The sequence below is a fragment of the Biomphalaria glabrata genome, chromosome 8, assembly GCF_947242115.1.
Source record: "Biomphalaria glabrata chromosome 8, xgBioGlab47.1, whole genome shotgun sequence".
NCBI classification, from domain to species: domain Eukaryota; kingdom Metazoa; phylum Mollusca; class Gastropoda; family Planorbidae; genus Biomphalaria; species Biomphalaria glabrata.
Window position 1 is genome coordinate 19547922 of NC_074718.1, and position 19863 is coordinate 19567784.

General features: G+C 33.3%; 1 protein-coding gene across 9 annotated transcripts; it reads right to left on the reverse strand.

Moving 5' to 3' along the window:
* Positions 1-601: 601 nt before the first annotated feature.
* LOC129927808 (mitochondrial import inner membrane translocase subunit Tim10B-like) lies at positions 602-15584 on the reverse strand. 9 transcript variants are annotated; one of them, XM_056039234.1, is made up of 4 exons: positions 15429-15584; positions 7531-7591; positions 6884-6979; positions 602-839 (listed from the first exon to the last, which is right to left on the reverse strand). In XM_056039234.1, the coding sequence occupies exons 2-4, from the start codon at positions 7567-7569 to the stop codon at positions 702-704; spliced, it is 273 nt and encodes a 90-aa protein (XP_055895209.1). In that variant the 5' UTR covers positions 7570-7591; positions 15429-15584; the 3' UTR covers positions 602-701. The 9 variants fall into 9 exon arrangements, with proteins under 9 accessions (XP_055895209.1, XP_055895206.1, XP_055895212.1 ...); XM_056039231.1 differs by lacking the exon at positions 15429-15584 and adding an exon at positions 14828-14931; XM_056039237.1 differs by lacking the exon at positions 15429-15584 and adding an exon at positions 14627-14769.
* Between the last annotated feature and the right edge of the window lie 4279 nt (positions 15585-19863).

Here is a 19863-nt window from a genome sequence, read left to right on the forward strand (position 1 = left end):
AAATAACCATTGAAAGACTAAAAGGAGCGTGGCATGGCCTAGGGTGTGCGGATGTGCCAATAAACTAGAAAAAAATCTAAACATGTCAAACAAATATGTGACTTTGCATTGGTGTGTGCGTGAAGGGCATTGGTGTGTGCGTGAAGGTCATTGGTGTGTTGCCAACTTGTTGCCTTTCTAGAACCTAATGTAGACGTGAAGAGTCAAAAAGCTGTTCTAAACAATCACACTTACAGCTTACTGAAAGATCAATACAGGAGGCCAGTTTGGAACGTAATCAACAACAACAGTCCCACCAACAAATACACCAAAAGTAAACTATACATTAAAACAATACTTCTGAGTTCAGAAGATATCGCTTGGAATAGCAGCTTTCAAAATATATTTTTGATATATATTTTCATTACAATTTCTTACCATGTAACACACAACATTCTTTTAAATTGAGATATTTAAAAAAAAAAAACAACTGAATAAGTTATTTTAGAATTCGGAAAACTCCTCACTTCTTAAGATGTTCTTATCATGTCTGAATAGAGCCTTGCTGTTTTTCTTTCTGCAGCATCACTATGTTCTTAAAACAACAACAACAAAACAGTGCTAATTTAGCCACAAAATATAATTTTATATACAAGTATATCAAGTTCAATTTAGTTTTTTCTTCATTATTAGTAATTTAGTTCTAATTGTCACTGTAGTAGTTATGTCTCATTTCCACCCTCTTGGATGACTGAATTTGGAAGGTTTTGTTTTCGTTGTTCCTGATGATCCACAAATTTAAACATAAACATCTGGTTGTACTGTACATAGTTGCTGGTGCATACATCAACACAAGATGTCTAAAGAAAAAAAAAACAACAAATTACTTTAAAAAAATACTAAAAATATAGAAAATAAAAATGTAACAGCTGCTGCACTGTAATAAGATTACAGAAAAATAAACATTTGAAATGTAAGCATATCAAATGTAAGACAGGCTGTGCTAATATTATGAATACATTTTTTTGTTCTAATGTATACACCTTACTTCCAAAGTTAAACATCAAAGTACAATTCAGAATTGTATAGTTCTTAGCTCCTTCTTCATCAATCTCATTTTTCTTGAGCATGTGAAGTCCAAGCCTCTAGTTCACAAAATAGTTACACTAAGGATAAAAGTATGCTATTCATAGTTACAGATGTGGATTTTGCATTTCTTGTGGGAGCTCTTGAAGGTATCCTTATATCTCTTGTTTGAACTTTTTGAGATGCCTCCAATTGCAAAGTCATTCAAAAGTTCTTTCTTTTTTTCTTTCTTTTCTATCCCTTAGCCTTAGTCTGTTGGGCCGCTGGGGCACCATGCAAGATTTGTCGACCGCCGTTCTCCATTTCTCTCTGTCTTTTGCCTTAGTTAGAACCTCTTTTAATGGCAGGTCCGTCCAATCTTTTGTCTTCCCATCACTTTCTCTGTCTGCCTCTTCTTCTTTTTCCTGGTACTGTTGCCTGAAGGAATGTCTTTGCGAGCCCCGAAGACCTTGTAATTGTCACGTCCCCAGTGACACCTCATTGTTTAGAAAATGAGGACATTGTACCTATCTCAAATCAGGTCAGCGTACCCACGCTTTAATGCCAGAAAGACGCCGATTAAAACTTAGTTCAAGGCTACAGCAGGGAGACATAATTAACGTAGGTTAAATTACAAAAACAATTAAAAGGAAAATCAAATGTAAACGGGTCAAGGAGTCAAGGATGGGTATTGAGATGTCACGGTTCTTTATTCTAAAGAAAGATATAAAAGGCGGAGTGTTAGCTTGAGACGAGAGAGAGAGCTAGCTAGTTTTTTTAAGTAAATATTTACTCATTGATCATTTTCACTGAATCCTGTATCTGTTTTATATATCTTTCTACATACATTTATTGTTTCAAGTTCAAGTTTTAAATAATTAAAACTAAAGAAAACATATCAGCACTTTGTTACTTCATTGATTATTAAAGTGTTTGAACTATAATCAAGGCATCTCCGAACCCACATATGTCACAAGTTTATAGCACCAAGATCTACCAGTTAAATAAACGTAATAAACAGTAATAAGCCACAGATTTTTAGCTTGTGTTGTTTTTTTTTTACGATAGTTAGCAGGTGGAGTCCAATCACTGTAGTAACCCAGTCTCTAATCTCTTGATTTGTGATGCGGTCTTTAAATGTGATACCGTACCTAGGATCCTTCTGTAGCATCTCAATTCCATTGCTAGGATCCTCCTCTCTAGCTCTGCAGTCAGCGTCCAAGACTCACAAGTATAGAACAATGTTGCCATGACCACCATTCTGATTTTGGTGCAGAGGGCTATGCTATTTTAAGTTAGTTTTAAGTACATTGGGGTAATACGCGATCAGAAACTTACATTATGTGATCAAATTTAGTATGTAAGAGAAACAGTCTCTTAAAGGCTAGTAATCGTCAAAAAACAGGCTGGAACGAAGTGAGGTGCGAGCCTTGTATGGTGCAGTAATAAGATTTCCTGGCAACATCGATTATGACGAATTGATGGGCCCTTACACAGGGTTTCTGCATCAAAGTCAATATGAAATTTCAGGAGTTTTCCAGGAGAAATTATAAAATTCCAGGACATAAATTTGCAAAAAAAATTATAACAATAGCTAAAGTTGGCGTAATTTAGGTTGTCATTACTGGAAGTGTTAATGTATATAAGCTCTCCACTACCTATAAAATGCTTCCAATGGCAAGTAGCTTCTGACAACTAGTCCAACTCCTGGCCTTCATTTGTATTGAGTCCGGCGGAACTTTTTTCACTAACAGGAGAAGGGGCGAAGGTTGGCTACCAACCTAGGAGAGGAAAAACTCTGATTTCAAACCTTTGCTGCCTTGCAGCTATACCCAATTATGGGAAAGGCTTCGGGAGTTGCAATTCAAATGAAAAAAACAACAACAAAAAAAAAAAAAAACAGACCGTCCTAGCCCAGTTGGTCATTGTCTGACAGTCACAGGCATGTACTTGTGAGATTCAGCTAGAAGGAGGACGAGACCAGATTCTGGCAGAATACAGCAACTTGCAAGACAAGGAACAAGAGGACAAGAAGAACTGGTTCATGTTGGGCTACATGTTGTTTTTGTACAGGAACAAGGAGACCTTACAACACTGCCTTTGACATGCTCTAATGCAGTTATTCCCAAAGTGGTCTATATAGACCCCCAGGGGTCTACGAAGACTTCCAAGGGGTCTACGAAAGTGAAAAAACAAATTGGGGGTCTATGAGATGTCCACGGGGGTCTACGATAATAGATTTCATTTAAGTATTTTAAGCACGTTGTGACTTTAATATTTACATATTAATTTAATTCTTCACACTAACATATAATGTGTGCATAAGTTAATCCTTTAAATATTTATCCTGCTATTCAAACGAAAAATTGTTGTGTATTTAATTTCAATAATTATTTAAATAACTTAATTTTGTCTACATGTAAGTAATGTTTAGCAAAAAGAAATGTAAACTGTATAGCGTTGATTATTTAAAATTGTTCATTCCTTCCTTATCAAACATGCCATTGCCTTTTTATGGCGATATGAAACTAATTACGCTTGAGAATCAACTGAGACAATGTCACCCTGATAAAAAAAATTAGAAAAACTTTCGAACATTCAAATTCAAAGATAAAGTTCAGAATAGACCCACAAAATCTCTTCGACATCATATAGAGAAGATGATGGTTTGTGGGTGTCTTACACTATCTGTTTACTTATAGCAAAATAGGCGCTTGACTACCGAACCTGGGCTCCTGGATTCGAATCTCTGTGAATTTTTAATTTCATGATTTTTAAGGCTCCCCTGGGTCCACCCAACTCTAATGGGTACCTGACTTATGTTAGGAAAAGTAAAGGCGGTTGGTCGTTGTGCTGCCCACATGACACCATGCTCGTTAACCGTTGGCCACAGAAACATATAATCTTAACACCATCACAAGGTCTGAAAGGGAAACTTCACTTTTTTATGACAAAACACGTAAAACATTAAAGGTAAAACATTGATTTTACCAGCCTTTGTAGTAGTAAACACTGTTTTACACAAACCTACATCTGATATTATTAAAAGAATTGCTTTAAGCAACACTACAGTTCAAGGACACGTCGGTGGCATGAGTTATAAAATATTAAAAGCTTATTATTATTTGCAAACGACATATATACAGTTTGGGATCTGCGGTGTCATAGGCCATGACAGGGTGTAGTGATGTGTGTTGCAAACTGCATTAGGGTCGCCGTCTCCTTATTTTTACTCAGGATTGACCCACAAAACCTTTCCCATGTTTGAATATAGTTGCAAGGCAGGAGAGTTTTGAATTCAGATTTACTTCGGCTAGGTGGGTAGCCAGCCAAGGCTAATGCGCCCTTCATGCTTGACGCTTAATGGCTTTGCCCCTTCTCCTGTTAGTGATAACATGTTTGCGGACTCAATATATATCTTGAAAGATCAAGAAATACGCCAGAAACTGCTCTTTGTGAAAACTTTATTAATTAATTAATATTTAATGTTTGAAGCACTACTTCATAGAACAACAAATTCCTATTTGAAACATAACATCTGTAGCAACGGATGATAAACCTGCTAAAAGACATTTCCAGTTTGTTTGGTGATTCCAGCAGTACATATTAATTTTTATTTTAATTGGTTTCAATTTGAATTTTATCAATAAAAAAAAAAGATAGATCTCTATAATTGAATATGTAGCTTTAAATTACTTTTTCACTTTTCAACTTACTACAGATAGAAATTAGTTGTAAAACAATGTTGATGAATTTGAAAAAAATTTGCAAGTTAAACAGGGGGTCTACCGAAAACCAGAAAACAAGGCAAGGGGTCTACGAGAGAAAAAAGTTTGGGAACCACTGCTCTAATGGAATAGTCACAGCCTGATTCAAATAAGTTATATAATCACACCTATTCACCTTTTTACACCTATTCACAGTGAAAGTGGCCCTTCACAATGACATTAGGCAATGGATAAAACATACTTATACATTTTGCCCCAAAACGTAAAATAAACAAGATTACAAAGAGAGTTTGTGTTACACAAACTCAGAGGCGGCCCCCGTCGAAGTCGGATCCCTGTCGGATCTGCATATTCGCAAATAATATTCAAGAAGTGATTTAATTTTGATGTAAAATGTTTTACATGTTTCGGATGTTCCTTCAGAGTTCAAGACAATTACTTCCTAGTCCAAACCTCCCGCAGGACGACGGGGGATGGGAGCGGGCAGGGTTTGAACCCTGGACCATCCATAAATCTGAACGGGTGTTTGGATTCTGTTTTCCTTAAAAATCGGAACATAATATTAACGATAATTAGATTTTTTAATGTTTTAGGTAGAAAGTTAAATGTACTGTAAGAGAGTAGTGAGTTAAAATATTTTTCATAAAAATCCATAAAAACATTATTTCGTAAAAGAGAAGATTATTTGTTTATTAATTAGAAGGGGGAGTTCAAACAATTATTTGGCGTTAGTAGATTTTTAAATAAATTCGGAAATTTCTGGCGACGATTTATAAGAAACAAAATCCGGAACTTTCTTTATAGATTTCAAAACTTCTATGTTATGTTTTAGCAAAAAAATTAAATGTCTAAAAAGTAATTTTCAGTAATCAATTCTAGTAAATTACTTTTTTTTAAAGCCCTGAACAACTTATTGTCGATATTTTAAAAATTTGTTTAAAGATGAAAATACGGAACAATTTGATATTGATAACCAAATTATAGTGACGCATTGTCAAATAATATAAGTATAATATTAGTAAATTATGCGATTTCAAACAATCATTAGGCATAATTCATGTTTTATAAAACAATATCCAGAACATTTTTACACTTAATGAAATATAAGTCAGTATAGAGATTTTGATTTAGCATTAATATGCTATTTACATAAAAAACGGAACAACATATTATTGATAATGTGTTTTTGCAACGTTTAAGCATGGAAATTGAATGTAATATAAATTAGAAGAGCAAACAAACATTTGTTGGGGTTGATTAGTTTTGCACACAAAAATCCGGAACAATCAATTTTTAGATACTTAAAACTATTGAGATGTTACGGGAGGAACATTAAAGTGTAAATCAGATTTTCAATAGCTTTTAGAATTCTAGTTTTTTTTAATCTAATCGTGACGGACAGACCGACCAACAGACAAAACGCACAAAAATAATCTTCGTTTATTCGGATGGGGGCACTAAACAAAAAATAAATAAAATCTGATTTTTTTAAAAAGTTTAAGGAATTGGTTTAGCACCTGGTCATGTAGCGACGTTACGCTACTGCACGAAAATCGCTGCATAAAAAGTCCATTAAAAAAAATGTGCGTGATATTTACATACAAAATGCATTATTAGCCTTTATAAACAAACAGAAATTTTTTCATTTAATTTTAGCAGCTAGTTGACCAGAAAAAACATCGTTAACTATTATTTATATTTGTTGTGAACATTTCCTGTACATTTTAAAAATATATTTGACTTAGTGATACTGAAAATACACAAAAATTGTCCATCTTTGTTAGCATATTGTAACATTGCCTCCCTTACATTTACGTAATTGTTTTAGAATTGGTGTATTTTTATGAAAAAATCGCTTGCATAATTAATTTTATAAATTAAACGGTTTGCTTTTAGAAAACCAAAAGTAGCCGTTGCACCTAAACTTTTCAAGCCGCATTTAATGATGAAATAATATTTTTCATATCTCTTCTAGTTTTCGAGATCTGAGTGTGACAGACGGACATTTTGCACAAACCTAATAGCGGCTTTTTCCGCTTACGGGGGCCGCTAAAAATCAACAAAAAAAAAACAACTAATTGTGTTGTTTTTTTAAATAAATAAAAACATACCTCTGTCTGTGTAGCAAAACGTTCATTGAAAGTGGATATACATCTACTGAAGCAGTATTCAGATATGGTGTTATAAAGTGTTAGAAAATCTTTGAGCTGCAAGAGAAAAAAAAATTAATAAAAAAAGTAATACAAAATAGAAATAAAAATTAGTAAAAAAAAAAACAAAACATTTTTTTAAAAAACTCATATACAGTGAAATTACATCAATTATTTTAAATAAACCTAGTAGTTAATTTATAATTAGTTCTAGACTAAGAATAATAAATTTGTGCAGCTTGTATGCTTAAAGCATGCTCAGTGCGTCTTATCACTTTAGTGGACCAGTAGGGAAAGGGTATCAGAGAGAATGTTTCTGTGCTGCCTTTTCAAAAGCAATTAAAAAAAAAAAGGTTGCTTGATTCTGAATTCAAGCTTAATGGAAGGCTAACATGTTTGACACTAAGCTATTGAAGTAATTATAAAAATAGAAGGTTTTATAGTGCATTCTTAGTTGAACATTTTCATGTGTAGTGATCATCAATGAATAATTGTGCAAAGCTTCAACTTGATCCAAGAATGGAACTGAGGGAGAAAAACGGACGGAGTGAGTTAATAAAAACTTTGCAAAAATTTGAAATGAATACTATACAAAACAGTTTACTCACACTTCTTTGATGTGCTTCATTGGTTAATGTATTTGACATTTTCTTTACACTGCTCTTAAATCTAGAGTGAAAAAAAAAACATCTTTGAGAAAACTCTTTTATTGTATTGGTGCTAGAACAAATTGCAGAATTTCTGCTACAAGAGACCAGTGCATACCCAATTCTACATTTTAAGGTTTCTTTTATCTACATTTACGCAAATGACAGCTTTGTTTACTCTTTAGTCACTCAAAAATTTAAATTCAAGGAAGTAAATAAAAGAATTATAAAAAATGTTACATTTTCCTTGATGAATACATTTTTAATAATAAATAAAAATCACAATGTTATCGATTATTTAAAAGAATGTGAATAAAAACAATTAAAAAAAAGCATCATAACACATCTAATACATTTAAAGGAATAATTGCAAAGTATATTACACAAACACTCATTTAGACCAAACAAAGACATTGGTCCTTTGGAATAGCAACAGAAAACTACCTAGATGGAGAATAGATTGCTATATTATAATTAGTTTGACATATATTTCAAGATGACAATACAATAATAAACCTATATGGTTAAAAAGAGCATGACAAAAATATTTCCAACTGCACAAAATTTATCCTTGTATGACTAGTAGAAGCAAAGATATTCATTTTTTTAAGGTCTCAAATTTATTTATGATTAACCTCATAGTATGTGACCAGCCATGACTGGGATTACGACACCCCCCCCCCCCCCCCCCCGCCCAAAAAAAAAAAATCCTGGCTACGCCCATGCTACGCATATATGTGTCAATCTAGTCAACTGTCATGCATGTTAATCAATGACTTAAACTCTACTAAGTTGTTGTTTTTGTCAGGTTCCTATTCCATTCTCTAATGGCACTAGGGAAGATAGAGTCACAGAATGGTATATATATATATATTATGACAGCGAGATTTGAACTAGATCTATATCTTTACTAATTATAGATCTACACTATTATACAGAAAACATTTGAACTTCTATTGGTAGGTACCGGTACTATTTGTCTACATATAGCTTACATAATTGAAACAAAAACAAACAAAAAATTATGTATTTTATAAGTAGATCTAGGTCTAGAATATAGATCTGTACACAATCATTCTCTGCTTAGGTAAACCATCTATCTTTGTCATCAATGTAGCCTTTAGATGATACTTATCATACTAGAAATATCTAGATCTAGAAAGTCTAGATCTACTTATTAACTTACACTTTAAGCATAATAATTAAAAAAAAAAAAACTTTCTTCAATAGCAGTCTACACCAAGACTAATGCCCTGACCCCACAGATACACTGGTACAAAATAAAGTCTATTCATTTCATACTTTATTCAAATATATGTATGCATACAAGCAAATGTTTCTATCATTCATACTATTTTTACATTCACGCCTTCCGCGTTCGCTTTACTTATAACATTATTATTTTGTTTAATTATTTACAAAACACTCTCAGTGACTATATCGACAGTGATACGCAAATTAAAACCTGCGGGCAACATATGGCTAGTATATATATATATATATATATATATATATATATATATATATATATATATATATATATATATATATATATATATATCTTATATTATAAAGTAGAATGTGAGGGGTATGTATGTATGTATGTTACTTATAGACATCAAAACCGCTTGACCAATCTTGATAAAACTAGGCAGGAATGTTCCTTGGGTACCAACTTAGACCTTAGTGAATGTATTGTAGCCCTAAAACAAATGTAAGACCCTCAAAAAAAATAAAGTTGTCCGACTCTATTACAGCTATAGTATTTTATGGATATAGGCCATGTCTACAATGTTGACATAAGAAAAGATAGAAAGGATTTAGACCTAGATCTAATTTTAAGAAATACACTTTGCGCAGATAGTTTTTTACTTTGACACATGAAAATACAAAAGAAGATCCATTGATTTCATTATATAATAAAATTAATCTTCAATTTTGTGTTTCAAAAGCATTTTTTACATTAATTAGTTCCTTATATCTGTGATTACAGATTTCCTGACGAACATTCTTTCATTAGACAATACCGTAATGAATCGCGTACTAAAAATTAATTCGTTTAATTGTTTACTTTATAATCCCATCCCTAGATCTAAAACTCTAATTCAACTCTAAGATGATAAAACTTCTCTTCGCACAGATAGTTTTATACTTTAACACATAAACATATTAATTAAAGTCCATTCATTTCATATTTTGATCAAATAAACATTCAAATTTGGTTTTCTAAAGCTACATTCGCTTACGAAAGCTGCGAAGCTGAGTTGAGATAGGCCTAGATCTATATTCATTCATGAATCGCGTACTAAATATAATTTCGTTTAATTTTTCACTTTATAATCCCATTCATTTAAAAAGCTATCGCTCTTTTCGTTTTTAATAGATAAGAATGTATCGACTTCGGGTAAACCCATTTTCGCAAACCTAATTTTATTTTCGTAGCGAAAGAGAAATAACGTGAAAGGATCATTAGCTAAGTTTAACATACATATAATATAAATCCAATCCACTAGATTATTCAAAAGCATTTTTTTACATAAATTAGTTCCTGATATCTACAGATTTCCTGGCGAACATTCTTTCATTAGACATTACCAAATGGTTACACATTAACACATCTCTCTTCTGAGGTCTGAGTCTATTCCTAGGCCTAGGTCTAAAACTCTTACTGAACTCTAAGATGATAAAACTTCTTTTCGCAAAGATAGTTTTATGCTTTAACACATAAACATACTAATTATTGTCCATTCATTTGATATTTTAATCAAATTAACATTGAAATTTGTTTTTCTAAAGCATTTTTAATACATTCGTTCGCTGTTCGCTAAAGCTGCGTAGCCGTGTTGAGATAGGCCTATATTCATTCATGAAAAAAAGTTCACGCATGCGCAGCACAGAACTCTAGATTAGTGTAGATTTAGATCTACGTCTACCTCAAGATCTACTTTATACTTTATACACATGAACATACAAAATTTAGTCTATTCATCTCAAATTTTAATCAAATATATGAAGGCCTACAAGCAAATGTTTTAATTTGAAAAAAAAATGGATTTAAGCCTATTAGCTATTTTGATTTGATAGCTTCATTCACACTATTTTTACATTGACACATTCGCTTTACTTATTACATTATTATTTCGTTTTATTGTTTACAAAACACTCTCAGTGACTATATCAAAAGTAATGCGCAAATAAAGACCCGCGGGTCGCGGGTAACATATGTCTAGTATATTATAAAGTAGAATGTGAGGGGTATGTATGTATGTATGTATGTATGTATGTTACTTATAGACATCAAAACCGCTTGATCAATCTTGATAAAACTAGGCAGGAATGTTCCTTGGGTACCAACTTAGACCTTAGTGAATGTATTGTAGCCCTAAAACAAATGTAAGACCCTCAAAAAAAAATAAAGTTGTTCGACTCTATTACAGCTATAGTATTTTATGGATCTAGGCCATGTCTACAATGTTGACATGAGAAAAGATAGAAAGGATTTAGACCTAGATCTAATTTTAAGAAATACACTTTGCGCAGATAGTTTTTTACTTTGACACATGAAAATACAAAAGAAGATCCATTGATTTCATTATATAATAAAATTAACCTTCAATTTTGTGTTTCAAAAGCATTTTTTACATTAATTAGTTCCTTATATCTGTGATTACAGATTTCCTGACGAACATTCTTTCATTAGACAATTCAGTAATGAATCGCGTACTAAATATTAATTCGTTTAATTGTTTACTTTATAATCCCATCCCTAGATCTAAAACTCTAATTCAACTCTAAGATGATAAAACTTCTCTTCGCACAGATAGTTTTATACTTTAACACATAAACATATTAATTAAAGTCCATTCATTTCATATTTTGATCAAATAAACATTGAAATTTGATTTTCTAAAGGTACATTCGTTTACGAAAGCTGCGAAGCCGAGTTAAAGGCCTAGATCTATATTCATTCATGAATCGCGTACTAAAAATTATTTCGTTTTATTGTTACTTTATAATCCCATTCATTTAACAAAGCTATCGCTCTTTTCGTTTTTAATAGATAAGAATGTATCGACTTCGGGTAAACCCATTTTCGCAAACCTAATTTTATTTTCGTAGCGAAAGAGAAAAAACGTGAAAGGATCATTAGCTACATTTAACATACATATAAATCCAATCCACTAGATTATTCAAAAGCATTTTTTACATAAATTAGTTCCTGATATCTACAGATTTCCTGGCGAACATTCTTTCATTAGACATTACCAAATGGTTATACATTAACACATCTCTCTTCTGAGGTCTGAGTCTATTCCTAGGCCTAGGTCTAACTAAAACTCTTACTGAACTCTAAGAAGATAAAACTTCTTTTCGCAAAGATAGTTTTATGCTTTAACACATAAACATACTAATTATTGTCCATTCATTTGATATTTTAATCAAATTAACATTCAAATTTGTTTTTCTGAAGCATTTTTAATACATTCGTTCGCTGTTCGCTAAAGCTGCGTAGCAGTGTTGAGATAGGCTTATATTCATTCATGAAAAAAAGTTCACACATGCGCAGCACAGAACTCTAGATTAGTGTAGATTTAGATCTACGTCTACCTCAAGATCTACTTTATACTTTATACACATGAACATACAAAATTTAGTCTATTCATCTCAAATTTTAATCAAATATATGTAGGCCTACAAGCAAATGTTTTAATTTGAAAAAAAAATGGATTTAATTAAGCCTATTAGCTATTTTGATTTAATAGCTTCATTCACACTTTTTTTACATTGACACATTCGCTTTACTTATTACATTATTATTTTGTTTAATTGTTTACAAAACACTCTCAGTGACTATATCGACAGTAATGCGCAAATAAAGACCCGCGGGTCGCGGGTAAACATATGTCTAGTATATATATATATATATACATACTATAAACTAGAAAGTAAGGCGTATGTATGTATGTCCTGCATAGAAATCAAAACCGTTTTCATGACCAATCTTGATAAAACTTGGCACAAATGTTCCTTGGGTACTAACTGGAACAATAATGTATGTATTATAGACCTAAAATAAACTTAAGACCCTTAAAAAAAAAAAGTTGCCCAACTCTATGAAAGTATTAGTATTTCATAGATCTAGGCCATGTTTACCATGTTTACATGAGAGAAAATTGAAAGGATCTAGAGCTAGATCTAATGTTAAGAACTACACTTTGCAAAGATAGTTTTTTACTTTAACACATGAAAATACAAAATATAGTCTCTACTGATTTCATTATTTAATAAAATTAACCTTCAAATTTGTGTTTCAAAAGCATTTTTACATAACTTTGTTCCTTATATCTGCGGATTTAGAATTACTGAAGTACATTGTTTCATTAAACAAGACCGAAATGTTACACCTCTCTATTCCTAGGTCTAAAACTTTAATTCACTCTAAGATGATATAACTTCTCTTTGCAAAAATAGTTTTATACTTAAACACATGAACATACACTTAAAGGTCATGCATTTCATATTTTAATCAAATTAACATTCAAATTTGTTTTTCTAAAGCATTTTTCATACATTCGTTTGCTATAGCTGCAAAGCTTTGTTGACATACATTTTAATAGTTCCATTCATGAGTTGCCTAAATCTAACAAAAAAAAGGTCAGGCATGCGCAGAACAAACTCTATCCAAGCCAATATTTAACTCTAGATTAGTCTAGATCTGGCTCTAACTCAAGATCTAAATAAAGGCTATTCATTTCATACTTTAATCAAATATATGTAGGCCTACAAGCAAATGTTTTAATTTGAAAAAATAGATTTAGGCCAAATTAGCTATTTTGATAGCTCCATTCATACTATTTTTACATTCTTGCATTCCGCATTTGCTTTACTTATAACATTAGTATTTTGCTTATGTTTACAAAACACTCTCAGTGACTATATCGACAGTGATGCGCAAATTAAGACCAGCGGGCAACATATGTCTATTAAATAGATAAAGGTGATTCCATTGTAATGAGATTGAGAGTATGTGCTAAGTATTACACACTGTTACACAGTCAAGTCTGTAAAGTACTTTTAAAAGAATGCCAATCACATTTACAGTACTTATTCAACTTATTGTTATTCAAAGTGGCCCATTGGGCAACCCCACAAGCCCATTAGGGAACCAGTCAACTGGGCAAAATTGGACCCATGTATCCAGTCCCACCCTAATAGTACTTATTATAGTCACATAGTAACATCTGTATTATATAAGATATAGCAAGTGTGGAAAAAGTGACAAAGAATTGATTGTCTTAATCTTTTGTAAAATGGATTGAAGGGAAGAATTGTAAGATTATATAAATTTTAATATGATTTTTATATATGGACTAATATTGGATAATACTGTGTCCGTGAAGTTTTCGCAATGTCCGCAAATTTTTATTTTAAAAAAAAATTGTCTGTGAGGTGTGCAGACCCCACCACAAGTTAACTTGAATTCTATTTTTTTTATAATCATAGGACTATCAAGCAGCAAATCTATAATTATTAGCCAATAGCTGAGGAATATTCTGATACTTTCACTTTTTTCCTAAGTAGGCTAAGTCTAACCATTTTCAGAGAAAAATAAATTCTCAAGTGAAAACAGGTGCAACATTGTTCGCAATATGATCTTTACTCTAGATCTAGATCTTGTATTCTACTATTTTCTAGTAACAAACAGTTACAATTACACTGAGTTACAGTTACAACTTAACTTACACTATTGCCAAAATTGAGGCAATTACCATAGCACTACAGACAGTGGAAAACAAATTATATGAAGGAGTGCAACCACCATCAGATATTGTTGTCTTTAGAGACTCCCAATCTACTCTGCAAGCACTTAACAGCAGCACCTCAAACAGCCCAAGAGAGTCACCTCAAACACTCATTGTGATAATCCATCAGATGATATCAAAATTAAATATCATAATCACACTACACATTGGCATCATGGGAAATGAAAAGGCAGATTTATAAGCTATCAAAGGCAGGTTCATCTATGGAACAACCAGATAGACCTGTTAACTACCTGTGAACCCTAAGGTCAATGTTAGTCAACAATCACAAAGAGGAGTGGCTCAACCAATGGGCATCAGGAAACACAGGCAGAGCCATGTACAAAGAAATGACTATGCCTAACAAACTGGACAGTATTAACTTCCTCCCCCACAAAGAATAATCTACAATTTTCCAACTAAGAACAGGACACACACCACTATTAAATTACCACCTGAACAAAATAAACTCCACACAACTCCCCCTTTTCTGACACTGCGCCCACCCATTAGAAACCATAAACCAGTCAATATCCTCTTTGAATGCCCCTCCCTAATCCAGTAATCCACCTTAGGCAGACCCTACTTCCGCTACAGCCCAACATAACCAACACTCTGTACGGCAGTGCTGAACAACTGAAGAAAACAGCACACTTTTTTTCCTTGGCGACCTTGGCACAGTGCAAAAGAGCTCACAGCAATAAAGCTGGCTAGAAGTAGAAGAAGAACTTACTGTACACTACTGTCACTAGTCTAGTTACAGTATATAATATTATTTAAATGTACAAGTAACAATACGCTAATATTACTAATACTAATAACAATAACTAATACGGCTGTAGTCCTGTACGGAGTGAGTCAGTCGCCTCCCTCACTCAGTCACTGGCTCAGCCTCACGACAGTAAAGGAAAGGAGTAATGACAGTAATTTCTGAGTAATGAACTGTAATGTTAATAAAAATGTTGTAGATTTACTATTTAGATCTAATCTAATTGCAATAATGACAGGACTAGATCTAGAAACGATTTAGTCAGCTCTACTCATGTTGATCAATACCTTTAATAGATATGGACTGTATACTGGGTACATAACATATATTAATGATAGATGATGGATCAAAAATATCATGCAACACTGTTGTTGATCAACACAAGAGTAATCTAGATTAATCTCCCTTTCGATTTGACCTTTTTATTGGTTTTCTTTTTGTAGAGGGCGAGCACATACCTATATATTTCAACGAGTCAATGAGAACCAGTTTATAAGATTTTTTTTTTTAACATTTTTTTTTCTGCTTGCAAACTCTTCATTGGTAACTTGAGTGGGTGGATGGACTCGGATTTTGAAAACGGCTCTAACGATTTTCCTAGAAACATGACTAGCCAATTGGCCACACAGGGAAAACTTTCTTCTTTGCTTTGACAGCTACGCTTATTTGCAAATATAATAATCTTTTTAAATTTAATTTGGTTTGAACTTATATCTATTTCAGCAGGCATTTTATAGAGATAAACATACTTTTTTATACTTTTATTGGCGACTTCAATCTCCCCGTTATAAATTTGAAAACAATTACCATAGACCAACACCAAAACCTTAAGTTACTAGAGCAGGCATGTCAAACTCATTAAGGTGTATGGGCCACATAGAAAACTTACTATGACCTGAGGGGCCGCAGCAAAAAAAAAAAAATCAATTGCAAAACAGCCTACTAGTTTTTTTTTGTAAATTAGAAATAATGCAATACAATAATTAATGGCATACCTGTCCCTTAGCTAAATTTGTAGTACTATTGGCTAATTAAAAATAACAGGGTTTTCGCGACTTCCTGATTTTTCAGGGCCTCCAGGAAATCTCATGAAAAGGCAAAATATACGATAAAGTCCTGAACTTTTTTTGAATTTATTCAAATCTCCTGAAGAATAGACGAAATTGACATTTTGGGGTGCCTATAAATAAAAAGTGGCATTGCGAGCTTTCATTTGATAAAAATTTATTGCAAAGTCGAAAGTAGGCCTATTTTCTAATTCAAAAAAAAAAAAAAAATATTGACATTATGCTCATCCCTACCCAGACTAGGCCCAGCGCGATCCGTTTCGCATAGGGCCCCGCAAATGCTAGGGCCGGCCCTTCTAGTAGATATCAATCTTAAGAACTTTAAAAGAAAGGGTGTGATAATAACTTCAAAAGGAAGGATGTGCTAATATTATATGATATTACGTCAGTGTTTGTTGTTTATTTTTTGTGCGAAAGCAAAAGGATTAGATGGAAATAAAAATTGAGTTTCCATTGGATTGAGGAAAGATGAATAGAGGGGTAATAACTCGAGTGTGAAGTTTAATTCTGAAATTATAGACGCCAAACCCGAATAACGGACTATTCTCGAATTATTAAGAATAACTTTTGGATCTGTTATACTCGATTCTGTAAATTTTGCTTCAAGGTTAATTAGTGTAGCCATATAATACTCGCCATTTAGATCTATTATTAGTAAAGGTAACAAGATACCTGGAATTCGCTGTAGGCTATATCATGCAGTTTTATTCGTGGCAACAAAGTTTAAAATGTAAAAGGAACTTTAAAAAAAACTTTGATCTCTGTGGGAAAAATATTTTTAAAATGTCAACAAAGTCAACGTACTGATAGACCTAGATCTAGGTTTAGTCTTTGTGATAAATTTAATCCATAAATGTTGAAAAAAAAAGACACCCGTTGACACTATTTGTCAATCAAATATATTAATTTATGTATTTACATATAAATTTCGGACACCCATTTGGGGGCTCCCCTAGGTGGGGGCCCGGGGGGATTTTAAAATTCTCCCCCCTCCCCCCCCCTTAGTTACGCCACTGCCTAATGTGCTATTCTTACTGACTTAGACCCTCCCGTGCCGTTCGGCGCATTTGCCGTCAAGCTGTGTCCACAAAAATCTGTCACTTGCAATGTCTGAAGCCTCTTCCCACCTGCTCAGAGGACCTCCATGAATGTGTGTCGCCAAGTTGTATAGGATGTCATCGCAACTCTTATTATGCGTAATTCATTTTGTCGGAGAACATGTCCCGCAAACCTCATGCGACGCTCTGTCACAACCTTACTAAGGGGTCGACTCCCATTTCGGCATAGGATTTCCTTGATTTAGACCCAATCTCTATAACTGACTCCTAAAATCCGTCTTAGCCATCTTTGTAGAGCCACATTTAGTGCTTTTCAATTTCATTGCACTTTATTAATGGAACCCAGTCACTGTTAGACATGCGTAACTTCTCTTGACTACGATCTTGGAATTTGGTGACTATTTTGCTTTAAATGTTATATATATTATATACCCCCCCCCCGGCTACGCCCATGGACAGTATAGAGGGACTTCTTACGGTCCCCTTCCACTGGGGAACAAACGCATTTTTTTTTTGTGAGCTGAAAGGTGGACGACGAAACAGAGGTGTCCCACGAAACGCCTCCAAGGCTTGCTTTAATTAACATAGAATAGAGCACCTGGATGCAGGCGGCTTCAGTACGAAACAGCGTGAGATCACTTACAAAGGCCGTGGGATGCACATGACTACAAGAAAATCCACTGCCTAGGACAGATGTAGACGGCGAAAAGAGAAACGAAATCGACCACAGGTGGACAATAGTTGTCTTCTATGGATGTGGCAAAATATGTAGGTGGGACAGCTTAGCAACGGGAAATACTGCACTCCTCATTAATCGTTGGACTCGATGACAGGCCTTATTATTTTATACATGGAAAACCAGTTACATTGACTAAAAACTCAAAATATCTAGGTGTAATAATAAATGAAAATTATAATAAAATCTCAAAATTGATGAAATTATCTAAAAATCAATTTCTTTCCCTTATTCAATACCAAAAAATAATTAATTACCAGTAGTTAATGAACTTTTATTTCTTTTTTAAATTGATTATCGTTTTGTCAGTGCAAATTTTTTTACTTGACAGACAGAAAAAGTGAGTTGATATAACCTTTGTAAAAACAGTCACAAAAATCTACCAACCCCTGCTGGACGGACCGGGTGGTTATTGACAGTTTATAGTTTTATATTATACAATACAGACGTTATTTTAAAAAAGACGATGATTACGTTTTCAGTTACTAGGTCTATTAATTAAAGTTATTTGCCTAAAAAAAAAATTATTGCAATAACAGTTCACAAGTGATATCTATAGTTCCTCCTTCGTGGTCGAAGATGAGCACATTTCTCATTTCCTATGAACTCGAAGATGACTGTAAAGTCCAATCCAATACGTTGCATGGGTGGGTTTGGCGCTTTTTCACCCTGGCCACTGTTCTTGAATCAAATCCGGAGACTCCGAGACTCACAGCTTCACGCCATGAGGAGCGATCGAGAGCTAGTGCTTCCCAGCCGTGAATGTCGATATCGCATCCCTTGAAGGAGCTCTTGAGAGTGTCTCTATAGCGCTATAACGCTATATTAAAAGCCGCCATTAGTTCCCTCTCATGTTCGTCTTGTTAAAAAAAAATCGACTCTACACTTCAAATGCCTTGCTTACAATCAACTGACATACAGAGCCAACTAGAATTTGTTTTTTTAAAAAAGCCTTTGAACCACAACAATAAATGTTCATTATAATTAGAAAATTAGTTCGTTGGCCTCCTTCTGTTGAAGAACGACTATGGTTCAACTCGTAGAACACTTTGTCATGTGACTGTGGAGCCTTCCCGTCAACATATGTGGTGGGTTCAGCACAGAATATGACAACCAAAATGACGAAGCAAGTCAGGAGGCTTATTTCAAGTTTAATGTACACAAAAAACCTGCCAAAGGCAAACATACAACATGATTACTAATGAGCATAAAATAAACATAATTATATGGTCTAAATGAACAGACCAATTTGTAAAAAAATGTAAACACAACATCAGGTATAAATACTAGATCAAGCTAAAACAAAAAAGAAAATCTTATAGTGTGAACCAATCATCTCTTTTATAAACACAAGAGAGATATGGAACACCACCAAACATTATAAAAATAAATGACAAAGTAATTTTCAAAAAATAAATCAACTAGTTCTATATAAAACTAACATACATTGAAGAGCTTCGCTCTTTCCTTTTCTTACAAAAACTATGACAATTAAATAGAACAAATCTATACACGGTTTCTTAACAGCCAGTATCTACAACTGGTTATAGGAATATATTTACAAGAGGGACAATTAATATGGTGAGCTTGACTCACAAACAAAAGATACACCAATGGGCTTGGCTCATAAGATATGAGCTCGACTGACAAGAAAAACAAAATAGGAACTGAGGTCCCCACATTATATACAGAGTCTGCCTTCCTTCCAAAGGCATCTCAAAACTACAAAACAAAGGTAGTCCGACAATGAGGACAAAATATGATATATAAAAAATAAACAAGAATATATGATATACAAGAAACAGTAAAAATGTGTTTACCTGCAGCCTTGGTCAAAACAATGAACTTAGGACAAAGACAG